Source organism: Periplaneta americana, chromosome 2, assembly GCF_040183065.1.
Source record: "Periplaneta americana isolate PAMFEO1 chromosome 2, P.americana_PAMFEO1_priV1, whole genome shotgun sequence".
NCBI lineage: Eukaryota > Metazoa > Arthropoda > Insecta > Blattodea > Blattidae > Periplaneta > Periplaneta americana.
Genome location: NC_091118.1, coordinates 16,920 through 35,170, shown reverse-complemented (window position 1 = coordinate 35,170; position 18,251 = coordinate 16,920). Strand labels below are relative to the sequence as shown.

The 18,251-nt window shown below is 37.9% G+C and overlaps 1 protein-coding gene across 1 annotated transcript in view; it reads left to right on the top strand.

The window, feature by feature from the left end:
- LOC138695368 (fatty acid synthase-like) overlaps window positions 1–17,393 on the top strand; it is a 61,716-nt gene extending 44,323 nt beyond the window's left edge. Inside the window, exons 21-27 of the mRNA XM_069819786.1 lie at window positions 5,141–5,196; window positions 6,466–6,713; window positions 8,079–8,403; window positions 10,098–10,253; window positions 11,974–12,186; window positions 14,681–14,964; window positions 16,018–17,393. Of these exons, the coding sequence (XP_069675887.1) occupies window positions 5,141–5,196; window positions 6,466–6,713; window positions 8,079–8,403; window positions 10,098–10,253; window positions 11,974–12,186; window positions 14,681–14,964; window positions 16,018–16,353 (1,618 nt within the window). The 3' untranslated portion in view covers window positions 16,354–17,393. The remainder of the gene's footprint in view (window positions 1–5,140; window positions 5,197–6,465; window positions 6,714–8,078; window positions 8,404–10,097; window positions 10,254–11,973; window positions 12,187–14,680; window positions 14,965–16,017) is intronic.
- Window positions 17,394–18,251: the final 858 nt, after the last annotated feature.

The window sequence follows — 18,251 nt, the reverse complement described above, 5'->3', positions numbered from 1 at the left end:
GAGCCTGAATGAATAACAATAATACGATTACAGTAGTTAAACAAGAATACAACCATTTATAACAAATGACAATAGGAACAGAGTCATAACACGGCCTTAGTCTGTCTGTTAGTCAAAATCGTGTCCCCTGCAATCTAAAATTATTCAAGGAGGAAGTTTTGGAATGAACACATGATATTTGCAAGGTCACAGTCATTAAATGTTCAGTAATGTTGTACTCTTACAGGGTTTCACCAGAATTTTTGTTTCCAATAAAATATTCTGTATCATTTTTATATGCTAAGAAAGCTTTGGCTGCTGAGTTTGCAATATAATACCACTATAGTACATTTATGTGCCCTTTTAATATATGTGTAATAATATAATAATATGACATAAGTTTTCGTCCATGATGCATGGCACGTATATCACACTCCTTCTTCTTGAAAGAGCTTCAAAAAGTGTAGCGTCTGTAATCAGAACAGCACGATTCTGTATGGAGAAGTGAGAGTGAAGACAATGACCGTGATGACGAAAACAGCCCAGAATGAAGTTAATTTATTATAACAAGCCACGTAGTAACATTCAAGATAAAAGTAGTTAATTTACTGACACATGCTATTAATATTACAGGATATCGTGTAAACGGTTGCTTAAGCAAGACAAGTGACATGTAATTTGTTGTCGATATATTTGTGAAAATTTTATTTTTGTATTGCCTCCCCTCCCCTTTTCAAAAGTGGGGTGCGCAGCTTATATGAGGGGTATTCGAGAAAATGCGGTACCTAATTGTTCTAAGATGTTTCACTGTGAACTTTTCGGTGTGATGTGTAAAATTTCCATATCTGTTTCTATATTATTGTAGTCATGATTATTGTTGATAATGTGGTCTGCATAATTTGATGTGATGTAGGGTTTGGTTATAGCTTTAATGTGTTCATTATATCTTGTATGAAAGGATCGTCCTGTCTGTCCTATGTAAAAATGTGGGCAATTATTGCATTTTAGTTTGTGAACTCCAGTTGAATTATATTTATTTGAATGTTTAATGTTGTGTTGTTGTTTTCTAATGCCAGGCGTTTGACAATAAATTCATTTGACCTCTTGCACTGCAATATTTTTCAAAGATATTATCATGGTCAGCCACTGAACCACAGATTTTGAGGTGTTCCGAATCCATTTCTTGGTTTGAGTTGAACAATGGGCAGTTAGGGGACTGATATATTCCAATTCTATGCAGGTGTTTGGCCAAACAATCATGGCCTGTTGCCAATCTAAATGCAGCTACAGACGATTTGCGTGGTAAATCGGGAATGAACTGTGGATTTTGATGCAGAGAGTTTAATGTTTAATGTGATTATTTAGGTATTTCTGTGTTGTGTTATTTGTTTTGTATGCTATCTTGTATTTTAGTTTTCTGAATGAAGTTGCAATTTTGTGGGTATTGGTATTGTGATATGTTAATGTTATGTATTTATTCTCACGTGGTGTTTGTGTTGGTTTGTTCTGTTTTTGTTTTGCCTTTTTTATTAGTGTGTCTATTATGTTAGGGTTGTATCCATTGTCTTGTGCTATATATTTTATTGTGTTTAATTCTTCAGTGTGGTTGTCATTGTTCATTGGTATATTAATTAATCTGTGTGTCATTGTACGGAAAGCTGCATGTTTATGTTGTATGGGATGGTTTGATGAATTGTGTATATGTGTTGTGGTTGTAGTGGGTTTCCTGTATATTTTGAATTCGTGTCTGTTATTTGTTTTGGTTATGGTGATGTCTAAGAAGTTTATAGCTTGGTTATGTTCTGTTTCTTTTGTATACTTTAATTTGGGTGTATTTTGTTGAGTTGTTGATGTAGGTTTTCTATTTGTCTTTTGTTTCCATTATATAGGACTATTATGTCATCTACATATCGATGCCAGTACATTATTTTCTCTGCGTTTGTTTTACTATAAGGAAACGTCTGTAATTTCTTTCTGATTTGACAATTGATTCTTCTAGATAATTTATGATGTAGCACATATAGGCTAATCCAGAAATCCATGTAGAGTGTTAGTTGGGAGACTGGAGGCAAAAAGACTTTGGAGAGGCCAAGACGTAGATGGGAGTATAATATTAAAATGGATTTGAGGGAGGTGGGATATGATTGAAGAGACTGGATTAATTTTGCTCAGAATAGGGACCGATGTGAGAGCAGCAAGTACGTAAGTAAGTAAGATAATTTACAATAACACTTGCACTTTTTTGTCCAGTCAAAAATAGTCATAAATCATTAGCAACATTTATAGCTTCGGCAAGAAACCTTTTTTTTTTTTTTTTCACTATCATTATCAGTAACATGTTAGGAGAAAATCCACAAACGATTAGGGAAAACACGGAAATTTTACTTGAAGCAAGTAAAGCGATCGGTTTGGAAGTAAATCCCGAAAAGACAAAGTATATGATTATGTCTCGTGACCAGAATATTGTACGAAATGGAAATATAAAAATTGGAGATTTATCCTTCGAAGAGGTGGAAAAATTCAAATATCTTGGAGCAACAGTAACAAACATAAATGACACTCGGGAGGAAATTAAACGCAGATTAAATATGGGAAATGCCTGTTATTATTCGGTTGAGAAGCTTTTATCATCCAGTCTGCTGTCCAAAAATCTGAAAGTTAGAATTTATAAAACAGTTATATTACCGGTTGTTCTGTATGGTTGTGAAACTTGGACTCTCACTCTGAGAGAGGAACATAGGTTAAGGGTTTTTGAGAATAAGGTGCTTAGGAAAATATTTGGAGCTAAGCGGGATGAAGTTACAGGAGAATGGAGAAAGTTACACAACGCAGAACTGCACGCATTGTATTCTTCACCTGACATAATTAGGAACATTAAATCCAGACATTTGAGATGGGCAGGGCATGTAGCACGTATGGGCGAATCCAGAAATGCATATAGAGTGTTAGTTGGTAGACCGGAGGGAAAAAGACCTTTAGGGAGGCCGAGACGTAGATGGGAGGATAATATTAAAATGTATTTGAGGGAGGTGGGATATGATGATAGAGACTGGATTAATCTTGCACAGGATAGGGACCGATGGCGGGCTTATGTGAGGGCGGCAATGAACCTTCGGGTTCCTTAAAAGCCCTTTGTAAGTAAGTAAGTAATCATTATCACTACGTACAGATTCTTATCACTTCCACCCACACCACCTTCTTCTTGCATTACATTACAGACAATGCCCTCTCCTGTAAGCTCCTTTTCAATAGTCATTGCATTGTCGATATCAATGAAATCTTTTGGTTTCACATCTGTAGGTGTGTTATTCTTCTCACATATCTGAGTCCAACTCTTCACTGTCATCCTTTTTCTTCTTGAATCACTGACAAAATTCCAGACTTCTGCCAGCAGTTCCTTATAACTGTTGAGAGCAAGCTTCTCCATGCTGAAGTGAACATTTTCAAAAGATATGTCTGTGTGCCCCAGTAACAAACCACTTCGTTGTAATGTTCATATGTATCATGAAGGGGAAATTTTTATTTTCGTTATATGGACATTCGTACAATTGAAATAATTTAACATTCAACCATATGCAGGTAATGAAAGGGAAAACAATTTTTTCCGTTGTACTGGTGAATTCGTTAAACTGGTGTTCGTTAAATCGATATTTGACTGTATCGCCAAATATACAGTGGAACCTCGATTTTCGGTTTCTCGATTTGAGATTTACCCGCATTTTGCGTACTTAAGGTACTGTCACACGTCGCTACTTTTGCTGCGCAAATTTTGTACTGCAGCTGCAAAAGTTGCGTGTCGTGTTCACACGTAAGCCAAAACTAACGTGCTGCATGCTACTTTTTGTGCTGGGCAACCCAAGTGCAGCAAAAGTTGCAACTGGAGGTTGCGAGTCTGTTCACACACAAGGCGCTACTTTTGCAGCCGCAGTCCAGCTGCAGGTTCCCATCTCCGTGTTGACTTCTCAATATACATTTTGTGGTTATGTTCGCATTATTAAGAAACTCATGCGAAAGCTTCCTTATCTATTATTTGCTTTTCTGTCGTATCTAGTATTCAGAAATTGGCATTATTTTTACTATAAAGCTTTTAAAAACGCCTATGTACTTAAATGATAACCAACAGCATATTCACGTAATCAATGTTGGCAACCCTCCTGTTTGAAATTACACTATGGAAAATTAAAAAAATTAATTATATCGTCACCAATTATGCTCAGACTGTGTTGTGCATTTAATAACTGTTACAAATAATTTATTTCCATCGCATCTAACATTAAAATATATCCAAACAATAAAAGTATCATTGGCACATTTGGGTGGCAACCGCAGCAAAAGTTTCAACAAACCGATATCAAAAATGCTGCGGCTGCAACCCTGAGAACCCTGTTCACACGTCGCTACTTCTAAGCTGCGCGCAGCATGGAAAAGTAGCGGGCAGCAGGTTTGGCAGCCGCTACTTTTCGGGTTGCACCGTTGTTCACACGTCGCAGTACAAGAGTTGCGCAGTTTTCTGTACTGCAGTGCTGCAAAAGTAGCGATGTGTGACCGTACCTTTATTTTGCAGTCCCGGCAGAAGTCCCATATACGCAATGCTATTTTTACTCTGATTTAATGTTTCTCGATTTAGTGTTTTACCAGCATTTAAGAAACAAATTTTTTGTCCCAACAGAGCAAATTAACTTCGATTGTGCGTTTTTTCAGCCCAAAATGTTTATTTCCTTGTCCCAGGTCGTTTCAGTAACAGTTCCTATCCCTCTCCTTATCTACCATGCGTTCCCAGGTGGGATACCTGATGCAACACGCTGCCAAAACCACGTGTTAATCATGTGCTACGGTGCATGAGAATCATTCACAACAAAGCACCGCATTAAGACAATTTTAGGGCTTCTAATGGATGACTTTAAGCAGCATGACATTACATACAAAAATGTGTGTGATGGAAGTGCAACTGTTCCAGATGAGGCTACACTTTCAACTTTTTTTTTTTTCACCTGAAGACCAAGATATCATCTTCAAAACATTTTGAATTACTTAAAATAGGCACTGGAAAAAGTCCAATCTACACCTTTTTACTTAGAAATCCCTTAATAATAATAATATACTGGTATCCTAAAGACTCACCCCTCCCCATAAAAATATTCTGTTGACGCCCTTGCTGCAGGGAGATTCATACGATGCAGATGTTCTGCAGATATGACACCCCAGTTCTCGCACTGTGTTGGCTTGTAGCCATCTCCATGGTGTATTTCCCTTGATTCCTGTTTTCCCATCTTCTTGCCAAACTTATACACAGTGGGTTTAAATTTCTTGATATCTGTTTTAGTAATATTTCTTGTTGTATTAGTCTATAATATGATTCCGAATGTAGGTTTACACTTGAGTGTTATGTGGATTTCTGATTTTGAATCTGTAAATGTTCAATTTTTTTATCTTTAAGTTCATTTTGATTGCTTTCAATTGTGTTCACTCTCTGTGAAGGATACACATGACAGTTTCATATTTTTATCTAATGTTTTGTAACGAAGTTGTAATTTGTTTTGACATTTGTTTGTCATTTCATAACTCCAGTCAGTTTCTGCATTGTACCTTCTGTCGTTGTCCTTCTTAAATTCACACTTTTTAAGTAATTGATTAACTAGCGGACTTACTCGTGTTAATTATGTAAGTCTGTGCGGCTTACAGCTGTTTCGGTGCTTCATCACACCATCCTCAGAGCCTACTATATCTCGCGTCATCTCAAACTTCTCTGTCTATTGTGTGGCTGCGTTTGATTGTTGAAAAGTGTTGAAAAGTGGAGTCAAATAGTGTGTGTGTACTGAAATTGATCTGTGTGTTGAGAATTTGATCAGGGTGTGTTTTAGTGTGTTTGTATATGAAGAGTCCACTGCAAGAATGATGGGTGTCATCTGGAATACATTTTGCAGGAGAAGCAAATGAAAGTTTGAAATGCTTAGCGCTCAAAGCTTAACTGTGATTTTCCGATCATTACTGGACAATGACTATCAGTGTTAATGCCAAATAACTCTCTAGGCTATGTACATTCTATATGTCTTAAGCTATGCATTGACAGTCTTGGTTCATTTTCGACAAGAAAGTGACATCCATCATTCTTCCAGTGGACTCTTCATATTTCATATTGTTCTAGTGTGTTGAGTTTTTGGTTCTTCGGTTGTATGTGTAGGATTTCCATGTCCGCTTTTATGTTATTGTATGTATGGTTAGCATTGGTTATGTGATCGGCGTACACAAGTAAGTCCGCTAGTTAATCAATTACTTATATTCAAGTGTTAAAAGTAGTGTACGCAAGATTCAAAATGGATCACACTTTTTTTAATATCAGCTTTATTCTCTTCATGTCTCCATTGTCTTAATTCTTGAAAATTAACTTTTTTATAATAATCTTTCTATCTGTAGTACTTAAATAAATTACTTTTCAAGTGTCACGCAGTCATGTGTATTAATAGTAAAGCCCCTTCCTTACTGCAGGTGGTTTGGGGGGCTTTGGCCTGGAGCTGGCGGACTGGCTGGTGCTGCGAGGAGCCCGCAAGCTGGTGCTGACATCTCGCAGTGGCTTGCGGACTGGCTATCAGAGCTACCGGGTGCGCATCTGGCGTAGTTACGGCATTACTGTAAACATCTCCTTGGCCGACATCACGTCCGAGGAGGGCGTAACAACTCTTCTATCAGAAGCGAATAAACTCGGACCAGTGGACGCCATCTTCAACCTCGCTGTGGTTAGTTTTCACGTATCAGCATACTGCGTAGTTAAAGGTTTCAAATCATTTCGCTCCCATTTGTTCCTTCATGGATATTATGTTCATAGTATTTGAAACCTGAAAGTTGTTTGTTTGCTTTGTTATTTAGTTATTCTGTGTATTAACTGGTGGTGTGTTTTTCATTGTCCATTTCTTTGTTTCTTGTTTGCTTGTTTGATTTTTCATTTTTAATTTGGTTTATTTGTAGTTTATTCCTTCATTGTTTGCTTGCTTGTTTGTATCTTTGTTGGTTGGTTTGTTTGTATGCTTGCTTCCGTGTTAGCTTGTTTGTTTGCTTCCATGACTTGTTAGTTGGTTAGTTAGTCATTGAATGTTTGTTTGTTTCGTTAGTTGCATCACTGACAAGTATTTCCATTCACGTTTAGTCTATCCTGTGTTCCCTTGGTTATTTGATTTGTTTGCCTACGATGAAAGTATAATAACCGAGAATGTCTAATGAGTTTAATAATTCTCCATGTTGAATCTTTCGTACACTACTTTTAACACTTCAATATAAATAATTGATTAAATGGCGATCTTACTCGTGTTAATTGTGTAAGCATGTGCGGCTTACAGCTGTTTCGGTGCTTCATCACACCATCCTCAGAGCCTACTAGATCTCGGCGTCATCTCGAACTTCGCTGCCTGTTGTGTGGGTACGTTCGATTGTTGAAAAGTGTTGAAATGTGGTGTCAAAAAGTGTGTGTGTTCTGAAATTGATCTGTGTGTTGAGAATTTGATCAGGGTGTGTTTTAATGTGTCTGTATATTTCATATTGTTCTAGTGTGTTGAGTTTTTGGTTTTTGGGTTGTATGTGTAGGAAAGATTCAACATCGATTATCATTCTACACATACAACCCAAAAACCAAAAATTCAACACACTAGAACAATATGAAATATACAGGCACACCAAAATACACCCTGATCAAATTCTCAACACGCAGATCAATTTCAGAACACACACACTATTTGACACCACATTTCAACACTTTTCAACAATCGAACGCACCCACACAACAGGCAGCGAAGTTCGAGATGACGCCGAGATCTAGTAGGCTCTGAGGATGGTGTGAAGAAGCACCGAAACAGCTGTAAGCCGCACATGCTTACACAATTAACACGAGTAAGATCGCCATTTAATCAATTATTAATAATTCTATTGAACCAGGCGAGACAAAGTAGCAACCCCTCACTGCACGATAGGGATTGCCCATTGAATTGTGTGATTGTAACATACTTAGATGTGATGGCGATCAGGGTGGGGGTGGCGGCGACGAGAGTTGTGGTGGTGGTGGGTAGCAGCAGCAATAACAGTAATAACATCTACAGTGTCTACTGTCACAGGTGTTGCAGGATAGCTTGCTTTCGAATCACACTGAGGCCAGGTTTGCTGCCTCTGCCGGTCCCAAGGCGCTTGCCACTCGCCTGCTGGACAAGTTTTCTCGCCAGTTGTGTCCGCTGCTGCAGAAATTCGTGGTGTTCTCAAGCGTCTCCTGTGGGCGTGGCAACGCTGGACAGGCCAACTACGGCATGAGCAACTCAGTGATGGAGCGGGTGTGTGAAGCAAGGGTCAGGGGCGGCCTACCAGGGCTGGCTGTGCAGTGGGGCGCTGTGGGAGATGTGGGGCTGGTGGCAGAGATGCACGGGGACCACAAGGAGCTAGTTATAGGTACCTCATGTTATACTACAACAGAGAACGAACTCATTTCTTTGCAGCATGTTGTTTCATGTTTTTGGATCAGAAGACTGGACTGGATTGTAGTGATGTATCTCTCAACAATGTTTACTGTTGAAAGCATTGTTAAATCAAAAACTGCTACAAGTACTACAAATAACTGGACGAGATTGATATCGAATGAACTTTGTAGGTCTAGAATTGATTGACTGAACTAAAATGAAATAGGCCTGAGTGTTCATTGAAATGCTTTAACCAAATGAATATGAAGTGAATTGAAACAGGAAGAATTGCACTCCATTGGACTGGGTTGGTTGGAATATTTTAAAGTAGAATTACTTCAATTGTGATTGCATGAACACAAATGGAATGCAGTTAATTTCTGTGTATTAAACTAGACTGGACTCAATTCGCATGAGTTGAATTGAAGTGAACTGTAATTGCATTGCTTGGAGTTCAGTTTCACTATATTTCATTAGAATACATGATAGGAGATTGGACTGAACTACATCAGATTAGATTAGGTTAAATTAATTTAAGAAGATGGGTATTGATTGGTTGTGTTGGGAGTGGGGGTAGTAAAATTTAGTTCCTAGTTTATTGAATGACACTTCGAACTGTAGGGTTTATTCGGCATTAAAGTTCAATATTGGAACATCACAATATGTAATTTTTTTCTTCCACCATGTTAATAATGTCAAAAAAGGTGCTTGTACAAATTTTGGCCACTCGAACGCAATTATAAGGCCATCCAGAAATTAATTTTCCTTGGAGCGGTTTCCAGAAACAAAGCACAATTTCATGGAAAGATTTATTGAAACAGATACAGCAATTGTTGCGCTATTTTTCAAGATATTTCCCACTGAAATTGAGGGATTTGTCATATCATGGGATCAATTTTTGTATCCCTGTGTCATAGAAATCTGCAGCCTGGGATCAGAACCAGTGTCTGCACCTCTCTGTTGATCCCACGGCATGACAAATTTCTCAATTCTGGTGGAGAATATGTTGAAAAATAGCTCAACAATTGCTGTATCTGTTCCAGTAAATCTTTCCACGAAATTGTGCTTTCTTTCTGTAAACTGCCCTAGGTAAAATCACTTTCTGGACGGCCTCGTAATTGCTCTCAAGTGGCCAAAATTTGTACAAGCACTTATTTTGACATTATTAACATGATGGAAGAAAAAAATTAACTTTTTTGTCTCGCCTCATGAGAATGTTTGCTTGTAATCTACATTTTTCAAAATGTTTCTACTTATTTTGAAATAAAGTTAATCTATGAAATAATCATTTGAAACTGGAGGATTCTGGCCTTCATATTGAAGTAAGTATGAAATGAATATACTACCAACCTAATTTTCAAAACAATGTTAACTTTAATGCTCATTATCTAAAAAATTTCTTTTTGTGGGTTAGTTTCTTTTTGAATAACTGCGTCCACTTGTTCTTCCTCTGACACATATCGTCAAGTGAGATGTGCTGCTTGATAATAGATACTGTATATACATATCAGCCAGAACCTCAATCAGAGGTTTTGTTTTGAATCTGATTCGACTGGGTTGGACCAAGTTACATTGTATTTGTATTTAGTTTTGGTTGTGTTGTATTTGGTTGGTTTGTGTCGGGCTGAATTTGGTTGCACTTTTTAGTCCAGCAGATGCACTGAACATCTCTGACTGATGTTGCAGGTGGCACGCTACAGCAGAGGATCTCGTCGTGTCTGGAGGTGCTAGACGTGCTATTGGCCCAGACTCATCCTGTGGTGGGCAGCATGGTGGTGGCAGAGAAGCGAGCGGGCAGTGGCAACTATGCAGACATCATGGAGTGTGTCAGCAGTATTTTGGGTGTGTACAGCCTTAGACACAAAAAAGACCTATCACCTGTAACGCGAATTTGTCTGTCTACTTTAAGCAGTATCTGGTTCACACGATTAGGTTATTTTGTACCTAATTTATCCCTTGAATATATCTTTGTTATAGATTATTAAAACATCTGATCTACTAGTATGAACAAACAGAAAAAACAACAACCAAAGAAAACAGAGGTGTAACAGAGCGAAGTCTTGCATAACAAATTTTTTCACGTGTAAATCTAAGCTCTCACAGAATCAACCGAAGTCTTGTGAACCAGAACAGGCAAGAATACTTAATCAATGAAGTTCTGTAAATGGTGCTGGGAAGGAGGTTTGCTGCTATTCACTTCTCTTTCTTCCACCACCTTGTGAGTGCCAGAATTACTTACTTCAATGCAAATTTGATTATAATAGCTTGGAATCGTCAAGCTTCTAATATTACAGTGTTATGCAAATGTCCCTACTTAATGGAGTGGTTTCTAGATGTCAGTTAATTTTGTATTTACATTTAAGGCCTCATTCCTAAAGCAGAGTTAAATGTAACCATAATTAATTAATTAATTTATTTATTTACTTACTTATTTATTTATTTATTTATTTACAGTACAGATATTCGTTTACAAAAAAAAATCGATAACGTGTGAAAAAAGAGATGAAACAGATAAAGTGTAAATACAAATTAAAATGGAAAATGAGAAAAGGAAAGAAAAAAAAAAGAACAGACAAATAGATACTACCTAAATAAAATATACAGATATAGATATAAATGAAAAATACAAAATATCATAACCGAGAGAGAGAGAGAGAGAGAGAGAGAGAGAGAGAGAGAGAGAGAGAGAGAGAGAGAGGGAGGGGGAGGGAGAGAGAGAGAAAGATTTTTTTTGTGTTTGTGTGTGTGTGTGTGTTTTTTTTTTTTGCTCTGGATTTAACAATGAAGCCGTCATCCTTCTTGCTTCCCAATATTTTGATGGAAGGTCCACAAAATAGCCAAAAATGTAAAATGTAGCTATAATTGGCAAATTACAGAGTAACAAATAGCAATATTATATAAAATCACCTACCTTCAGTATATTAATAAGAAAATGTTTGTATTCCATGTAAGAAATGCAGAAATCTAGATCCCATGTTTTACATATCTCATTGAAATTTGAACACATTTTTTTTGTGTTTGGTTTTTTATAATATAACAATTGACGATTTCTTAAATGTGATGTTCTAGCGTTAATCTGGATTTGTGATAATATTTCGCTATTATCCACTAGACCATTGAATATTTTATATAATAAAAGTTGTTCAGCAAGTAATCTACGACTGGCAAGAGACATTAAATTAAAATCAGCAAGTAGAGTGTTGTACGAAATTTTGTTATGGAGGGCTGAACAATGATATCTTCTAAAATACAGATATCTAGAGAACCGTTTTTGAATTTTTTCAATTTGATTACTATGTAGTAAAGGACCAATTAAACGTGCCTTCATTTCATTCGAACTTCTACGCAGCAATGATGCACACGAACACAAGGAATTTTCAATTCGAGATACATGTAAAAGAACTACCGGCAATTGATAGAATTAATATTATCTATACTTTCCTTAAAAAACGGTAGAAAGACGGATGGGAGGAAATCAGAGAAGGTGTCTCCTTTCTTTATTCACAGATGCTTTCCATCAAAAGATGGCCAAGAGTTTCTACTTTGAGTTGTATGCTGGCAGGCATTCGAGACCTGAAGACCGTCAGCCATACTACGACGCTGGCAGAGCTGGGGATGGACTCCATGACGGCCGTGGAGATCAAGCAGACCCTGGAGCGCGAGTTTGAAGTGCTGCTCACAGCACAGGAGATCCGGAGCCTCACGTTTGGTCACCTGGAGAAGATCGCCGCCGACAGGAAGCAGGCCAAGAGTGCGAGAGAACAGGAGGCTCAAGGTACACTAACAGTGCATTCCAACATCTGTCAGCAGATATGAGAATGTTTGTAGTCGTAAATAATGTATAAAAATTGAGTAAGAATATTGCTGCTGAATTTGCATTCACTCTTTACACATTGTACAGGATGGTCCAAAAAAGTAACCTAAATTATTATAGTGTTAAATGAATGATTATGGATATTGGAGCGCACTCATATTGAATACAGGCATTCCACGAACTGAAAGGAGCTGATTTGCAAGCACTGCACTGTGTTGCGGCCATTGTTAATGAAAATGTTGATTATTTCCAAAATAGATGGTTTGTTGCTGTCATTTCGCTATTATTATTATTAGTATTATTATTATCATCATCATCATCATCATCATCATTATCACCATCATTATTACAGTAGATGGCGGCCAGGTGGTGACAAGATTTTTTCTCGTTGCCAAACTTTCAGAACGGCCCCGAGGTTCACTCAGCCTCTTATAAAATTGAGTACCGGGTCTTTCCCGGGGGTAAAAGGCGGTCAGAGCGTGGTGCCGACCACACCACCTCATTCTAGTGCCGAGGTCATGGAAAGCATGGGGCTCTACCTCCATGCCCCCCAAGTGCCTTCATGGAATGTTAAGGGCATACCTTTACCTTTACCTTTAGGTATTACAGTAGATCCTCAATTTTCCGTCACCCTATTAATTGATTGCTGGATTAACCGTCTGTCTTTCTCTCGCTTTTTCTTTTCTTTTTTATTTTTTCTTTTTTTTTTCTGCAGAAATATATGAAGTATTGCACATTGTATTAGCACGTTATTTTTTTTTCTAGAGAGGGTTATTACAAGCCTTTTCCCTTAGGTCTATTGTTCGAACTGTCGTAGTGTATAACTTCTATATGAAATATTTTCTTTGGGTATCAAACAAACACTCATTGTGCTAAGAATCGAAAAATAAAGTGTAAATAATTGAGTGGTTTGGAGAAAGATAAACCGTGGCTCATCTTGCATCAAAATACGAGATTGGAGTGTAGAAAGTACATAAATCTACAACACGAGACTTCCAATACTGATATCTTTCCACAGACAGCCATTACAAGGAGTTCCCTTGGCCCTTAAAAACCCGTCGTTGATAACCAGATTTAAATTAGTGAACTTCTGATCCACTCACTATCTAGCATATTAAGCGCAACACCATCAAAACCACGAAGGGAGTTACGAAAGTGCAAGTATTATTCACTAAATTTACGAAAATCTTTTATGGTATGGATTATCCGATTTTTTCGATTAACCATTCAGCCCAGCCCCTTCATTACCACGGTTAATAGGGGTTCTACTGTATGTATGTTTTATTACCTCCTTTTATTCATCCATTTTTAGTTTTTAATGTTTCTATATCTGTTCCATTTATCGGAATTTTGAATCCTAATTAATTGTTCACAAGTTAAGAGGGCTTGCGTTTCAACATCTACCATAATTTATTTATTGTAAAACCCATCACCGAAAAAGAGAGCTTGTTGCAGAACCTCAATATAAGCCTCGGAATGGTCAGGCTTATGTGAGGGCGGCAATGAACCTCTGGGTTCCGTAAAAGCCATTTGTAAGTAAGTAGGCCTAAGTAAGATTACTTGCATAGCTTTAATCGTAGTTGTTTTGATTGCACCAATTTCGAAACATAAAGCTTGGATTTCTGTACGTTGTAGTATGTGTTTATTACTAGCTCATGTGGTCAACACAGTATACGAGTATGTAACATGTGGTATGTGATGCTTACTATCAACTGTGGACTTCCTCATTTTGTTCCTGTTAATCGTTTTAACACTTTCATTTTGTGTTGTTTAGAATGAATTTTGAAAAATAATTGACTTCTTTACAAGTAAAATCTATTGAGAAATTTAAAATTCTGTCTTTTAGATCTAGATTCATTTTCCGGGCTGAGAGGCCGTGGTCTATTGGTTGGTTTTATACCAGACGTTTCGTCTGCAACTGCGGCAGACATCTTCAGTGGAGTGGTATCCGAGGTCGCAAGACTCTTCTCGGCATACCTGAAGCAACTGATCCTGTGGCTGGTTGTGCGGGCGTATTTATAGTGCGGCTCGCGGGCCGAGGCCTGTTGTCGCTGCGGTCCGCACTGCTTTGTTCGCTGCTCCCGTTCTGGGTTCCGTCCTTTTGTTGTAGTGGCTTCTTATCTGTTCTGTTTAGGACCGGGTACCAACACTTGTTTAGCTTTACGCCTTCTTCCTTGCGATGTCTGCCGCAGTTGCAGACGAAATGTCTGGTATGAAACCAACCAATAGACCACGGCCTCTCAGCCCGGAAAATGAATCTAGATCTATAGACTCTGGCCGTGAAAGCCTACACTACAAAATTCTGTCTTTTACCTTTCAAAAGATTCTTCCTCTAAAATCTATTGTCTCTGTTCAGATTTTAACCTGCGCTCAGAACCAAGCATGGTGCATGATGCAGCACTGAGTGACAGTCCAGATCCTCTACAAGGTAGATGGTGGTGATTGGTGATTACAGATGCAGCATTGAGCGACAGTCCAGACCTGTTTCAAAATATGCGTCTGCTGATACGAGAGATCGGAGACGAGCAGACTGCAGCCCAGACCATGATGCGAATGGACGGGGGTGTGGAGGGCGTGGAGGACACACGACCAACACTGTTCATGTTGCCGGGTGTGGATGGTATGGCGGTTGGCCTGCAGTCCCTGGCTCAGAACCTGGACTGCCAGGTGTGGTGCCTGCAGCTGGGCTACGTCAGTGAGCAGCAGACGGTGCAGGACATGGCACGCTCCCTGCTGCCTGTACGTCAAGTACTTAACAGCACTGTGGCTGCTTTACTGCTTGGTATCATGTTCTTACTTATCTAGTTCAACATTGGTTGCTCATGTGTGAGTCGGTTTTGATATTAGATTACGAAGTCTAGTGCGGGTATTATTTTACATTATGGTGTATTACAGTGAAACCTCTCATTTACGGACATCGAAGGGACGTAAAAATCTGTCCGCATCTGGGAGGTGTCCTTTATTGGAAGAGAGCCTCCCCAATCTAACAGTAAATTTATAATATGCATTTTGTATCCCTTCACGCTTTAAATGAAATGTATTACTATAGTTTAATTCTACAAATATAGTACACTACAGTAAATTCTTTGCAACTTTGAACTACAGTAGATAAGACCGAAAAAGGAAAATACAGTACTGTGCCATGCAATTTTATTCTACGTCTACAGTTATGCAGTACTGTAATTTACAATTTTCAACTTAACCTTTACGTTCAGGTGCCATGTCTCTCGAAACAGAACAACTGATTGAAGTAAGGAGAATAATCCTACTAACCCTATCATGTGTTGAATACAATTTCACGATCGCGGAAACGTTGGACCCATCAAACAGATTAAATTTTATGACTTTGTTTATCCACCCGCTTCCAGCTAACAAGGGGTAGCCGGCTGGGCTAGTGGTAGCCTACGAGACCCTTATTGTCTTCTTTCATGTTAAGGAATTTCTGTACTAAATTTTCCATTTTTGTAACACACGAGGTCTTGAAATCCAAGTTCTGTCCGCAGTCAGGAGGTAAAGCAAGCTTTAGGACTGTGAAACAGCTGTCCGTGTCCGTGTCTGAGAGTGTCCGTAAACGAGAGTTAAATTTATCATTATTTCCATATTATTTCAGTTGGGACATAAAAATCTGTCCGTATATGAGGAGTGTCCGTATCTTGGAGGTGCCCGTAAGGAGAGATTTTACTGTATAATGTTATTAAGTCCAGATCCTAGATGTTGCTCTAATTCTCTTTAAAGGCCTAATTGAAGCCACAGACCTGTTATGTGGTTTTTATGTAGTTGTTGTGTTGGCAGCACATCCGCAGCCATCTCCCACCCGGGGCGCCGGTCAACCTGCTGGGCTACTCATTCGGGGGGCTGCTGGCCTTGGAGCTGATGCATGCTCTGGAGCAGGAGGGCCGACAGGGCCAGCTGTTCCTGCTGGACAGCTCCCCACCCTACATGCGAGCCGTCCAGCAGAGCGTGGTGGGCAGCGACCTGCAGAACAGCATACTGTGCATGTTCCTGAGCATGCTCGCACCTGGCGAGACTACAACGAAGGTGGGGACCATGTCCTACTTAGTATACTTGGATTACGTTATATTCTACTACTGCCAACCTCCTGCATATGTATTGTATTGTATTTATTAACATTCCATGGTATTCATACATTGCTTTACAGCTAGAATATGGAACAAGTCAAAAAACTTAATACTATTATAAAGTCTTAATTTATAGTCACAGTCTAGATGAAATATATACAGACGAGATTTACAATATAGTCTACTGGTACAACACATAGTTTTAGTATCAATTTCATGAAGCGTTATTGAATGTCATGAATTCACCTACAGAATAGAAGGCGTGAGAAATTAGGTACTTCTTTAATTTGGCCCTAAATAATCTTATGTTTTCAGTTTCATTTTTTATATCGATAGGGAGGCTATTAAAAATTTTTACTGCCATATAACGCACTCCTTTTTGATAGCACAATAGACTTGCCGGTGGAGTATGAAAGTCATTTTTTTGACGTGTATTTATGCTATGAACTGTTGAATTAGTTACAAAGTTTTCACGATTACATACGAGGAAGATTATTAATGAAAAGATATACTGACAAGCCATGGGCATTATTTGTAGTTTTTTTAAAATAGTCCTACAAGATTCCCTAGATTTGGCACCTACTATTATTCTAATTACTCTTTTTTGTAATAGAAATATACTGTTACTATCTGTGGAATTTCCCCAGAATATTATTCCAGAACTCATTACCGAGTGGAAGTATGCAAAGTATATTGTTTTTAAGGTATTGATATTTACTATCTTTTGCATAGATCTAATAGCAAAACAAGCTGAATTTAGTTTGGGAGTAATTTCTTTAATATGATTTTTCCAATTTAACACATTATCTATTTTTAAGCCAAGAAATTTGGTTGTCGTTGTTTCTAATAGGGGTCTGTTGTTAATTAATGCGCTAGAAATTTGCGAGGTTGAATTTGCACAGGATTTAAATTGAATTATGTTAGTTTTGTTACAATTTAATACCAATTTATTGACTGAGAACCAGTCACATATTTTTAAGAGAATTTCCTCTGTTGAAGATTGGAATGTGTTGGAGTTATTGGCTGTTAGGGTTAAGGTTTCGTGATCAAGTGTATGTTGGCATTTACACTGCTCATGTACTCCATCTTGAGTCATGAGCCGTCAATCTAGCAGTCAATTCATTTCTACTCTAGGCTATATTAAGCCTATCTCTAATTTCTGTTTATAAATAACATTGTGAGTGGCAGATGTGACGTCATTGCTTAGTATCTGACTGGTAGTTGTCAATGTTCCTATGTCAACTTTGTCATAATTGACTAGTAATTTATTTAACGACTTGTTTATAAGATATAGTGTTATTTTATTTATTTACGAAACTTCCCTTATTAAAGGGCTGCGACATGGACAAAGTGATTATTAATTATTGTATTATTATTATTATTATTATTATTATTATTATTATTATTATTATTATTATTATTATTATTATTTACATCTCTTGAATATTTTATAAAATCAGAATATATTGATTTTTATCCACAGAATGGTTATAATATGTGTGAATGTGTATGTATGTATGTATTTTATTTTATTGGGTTATTTTATGACGCTGTATCAACATCAAGGTTATTTAGCGTCTGAATGAAATGAAGGTGATAATGCTGGTGAAATGAGTCTGGGGTCCAACACCGAAAGTTACCCAGCATTTGCTCATATCGAGTTGAGGGAAAACCCCGGAAAAAACCTCAACCAGGTAACTTGCCCCGACCAGGATTAGAACCCGGGCCACCTGGTTTTGCGGCCAGACGCCCTGACCATTACTCCACAGGTGTGGACAGTATGTATGTATGTATTAGCACTGCAATTGGGTATACTCCTGGTGACAGTGATATATAATATACAATAGCATTACAATAATTAGGCCTACAGCAATAGAATGACATAGAAAAATTAATGTATAGGAAACCAGATCAAATAACGAAGAGTACTAAAAATAGTTAAATGTG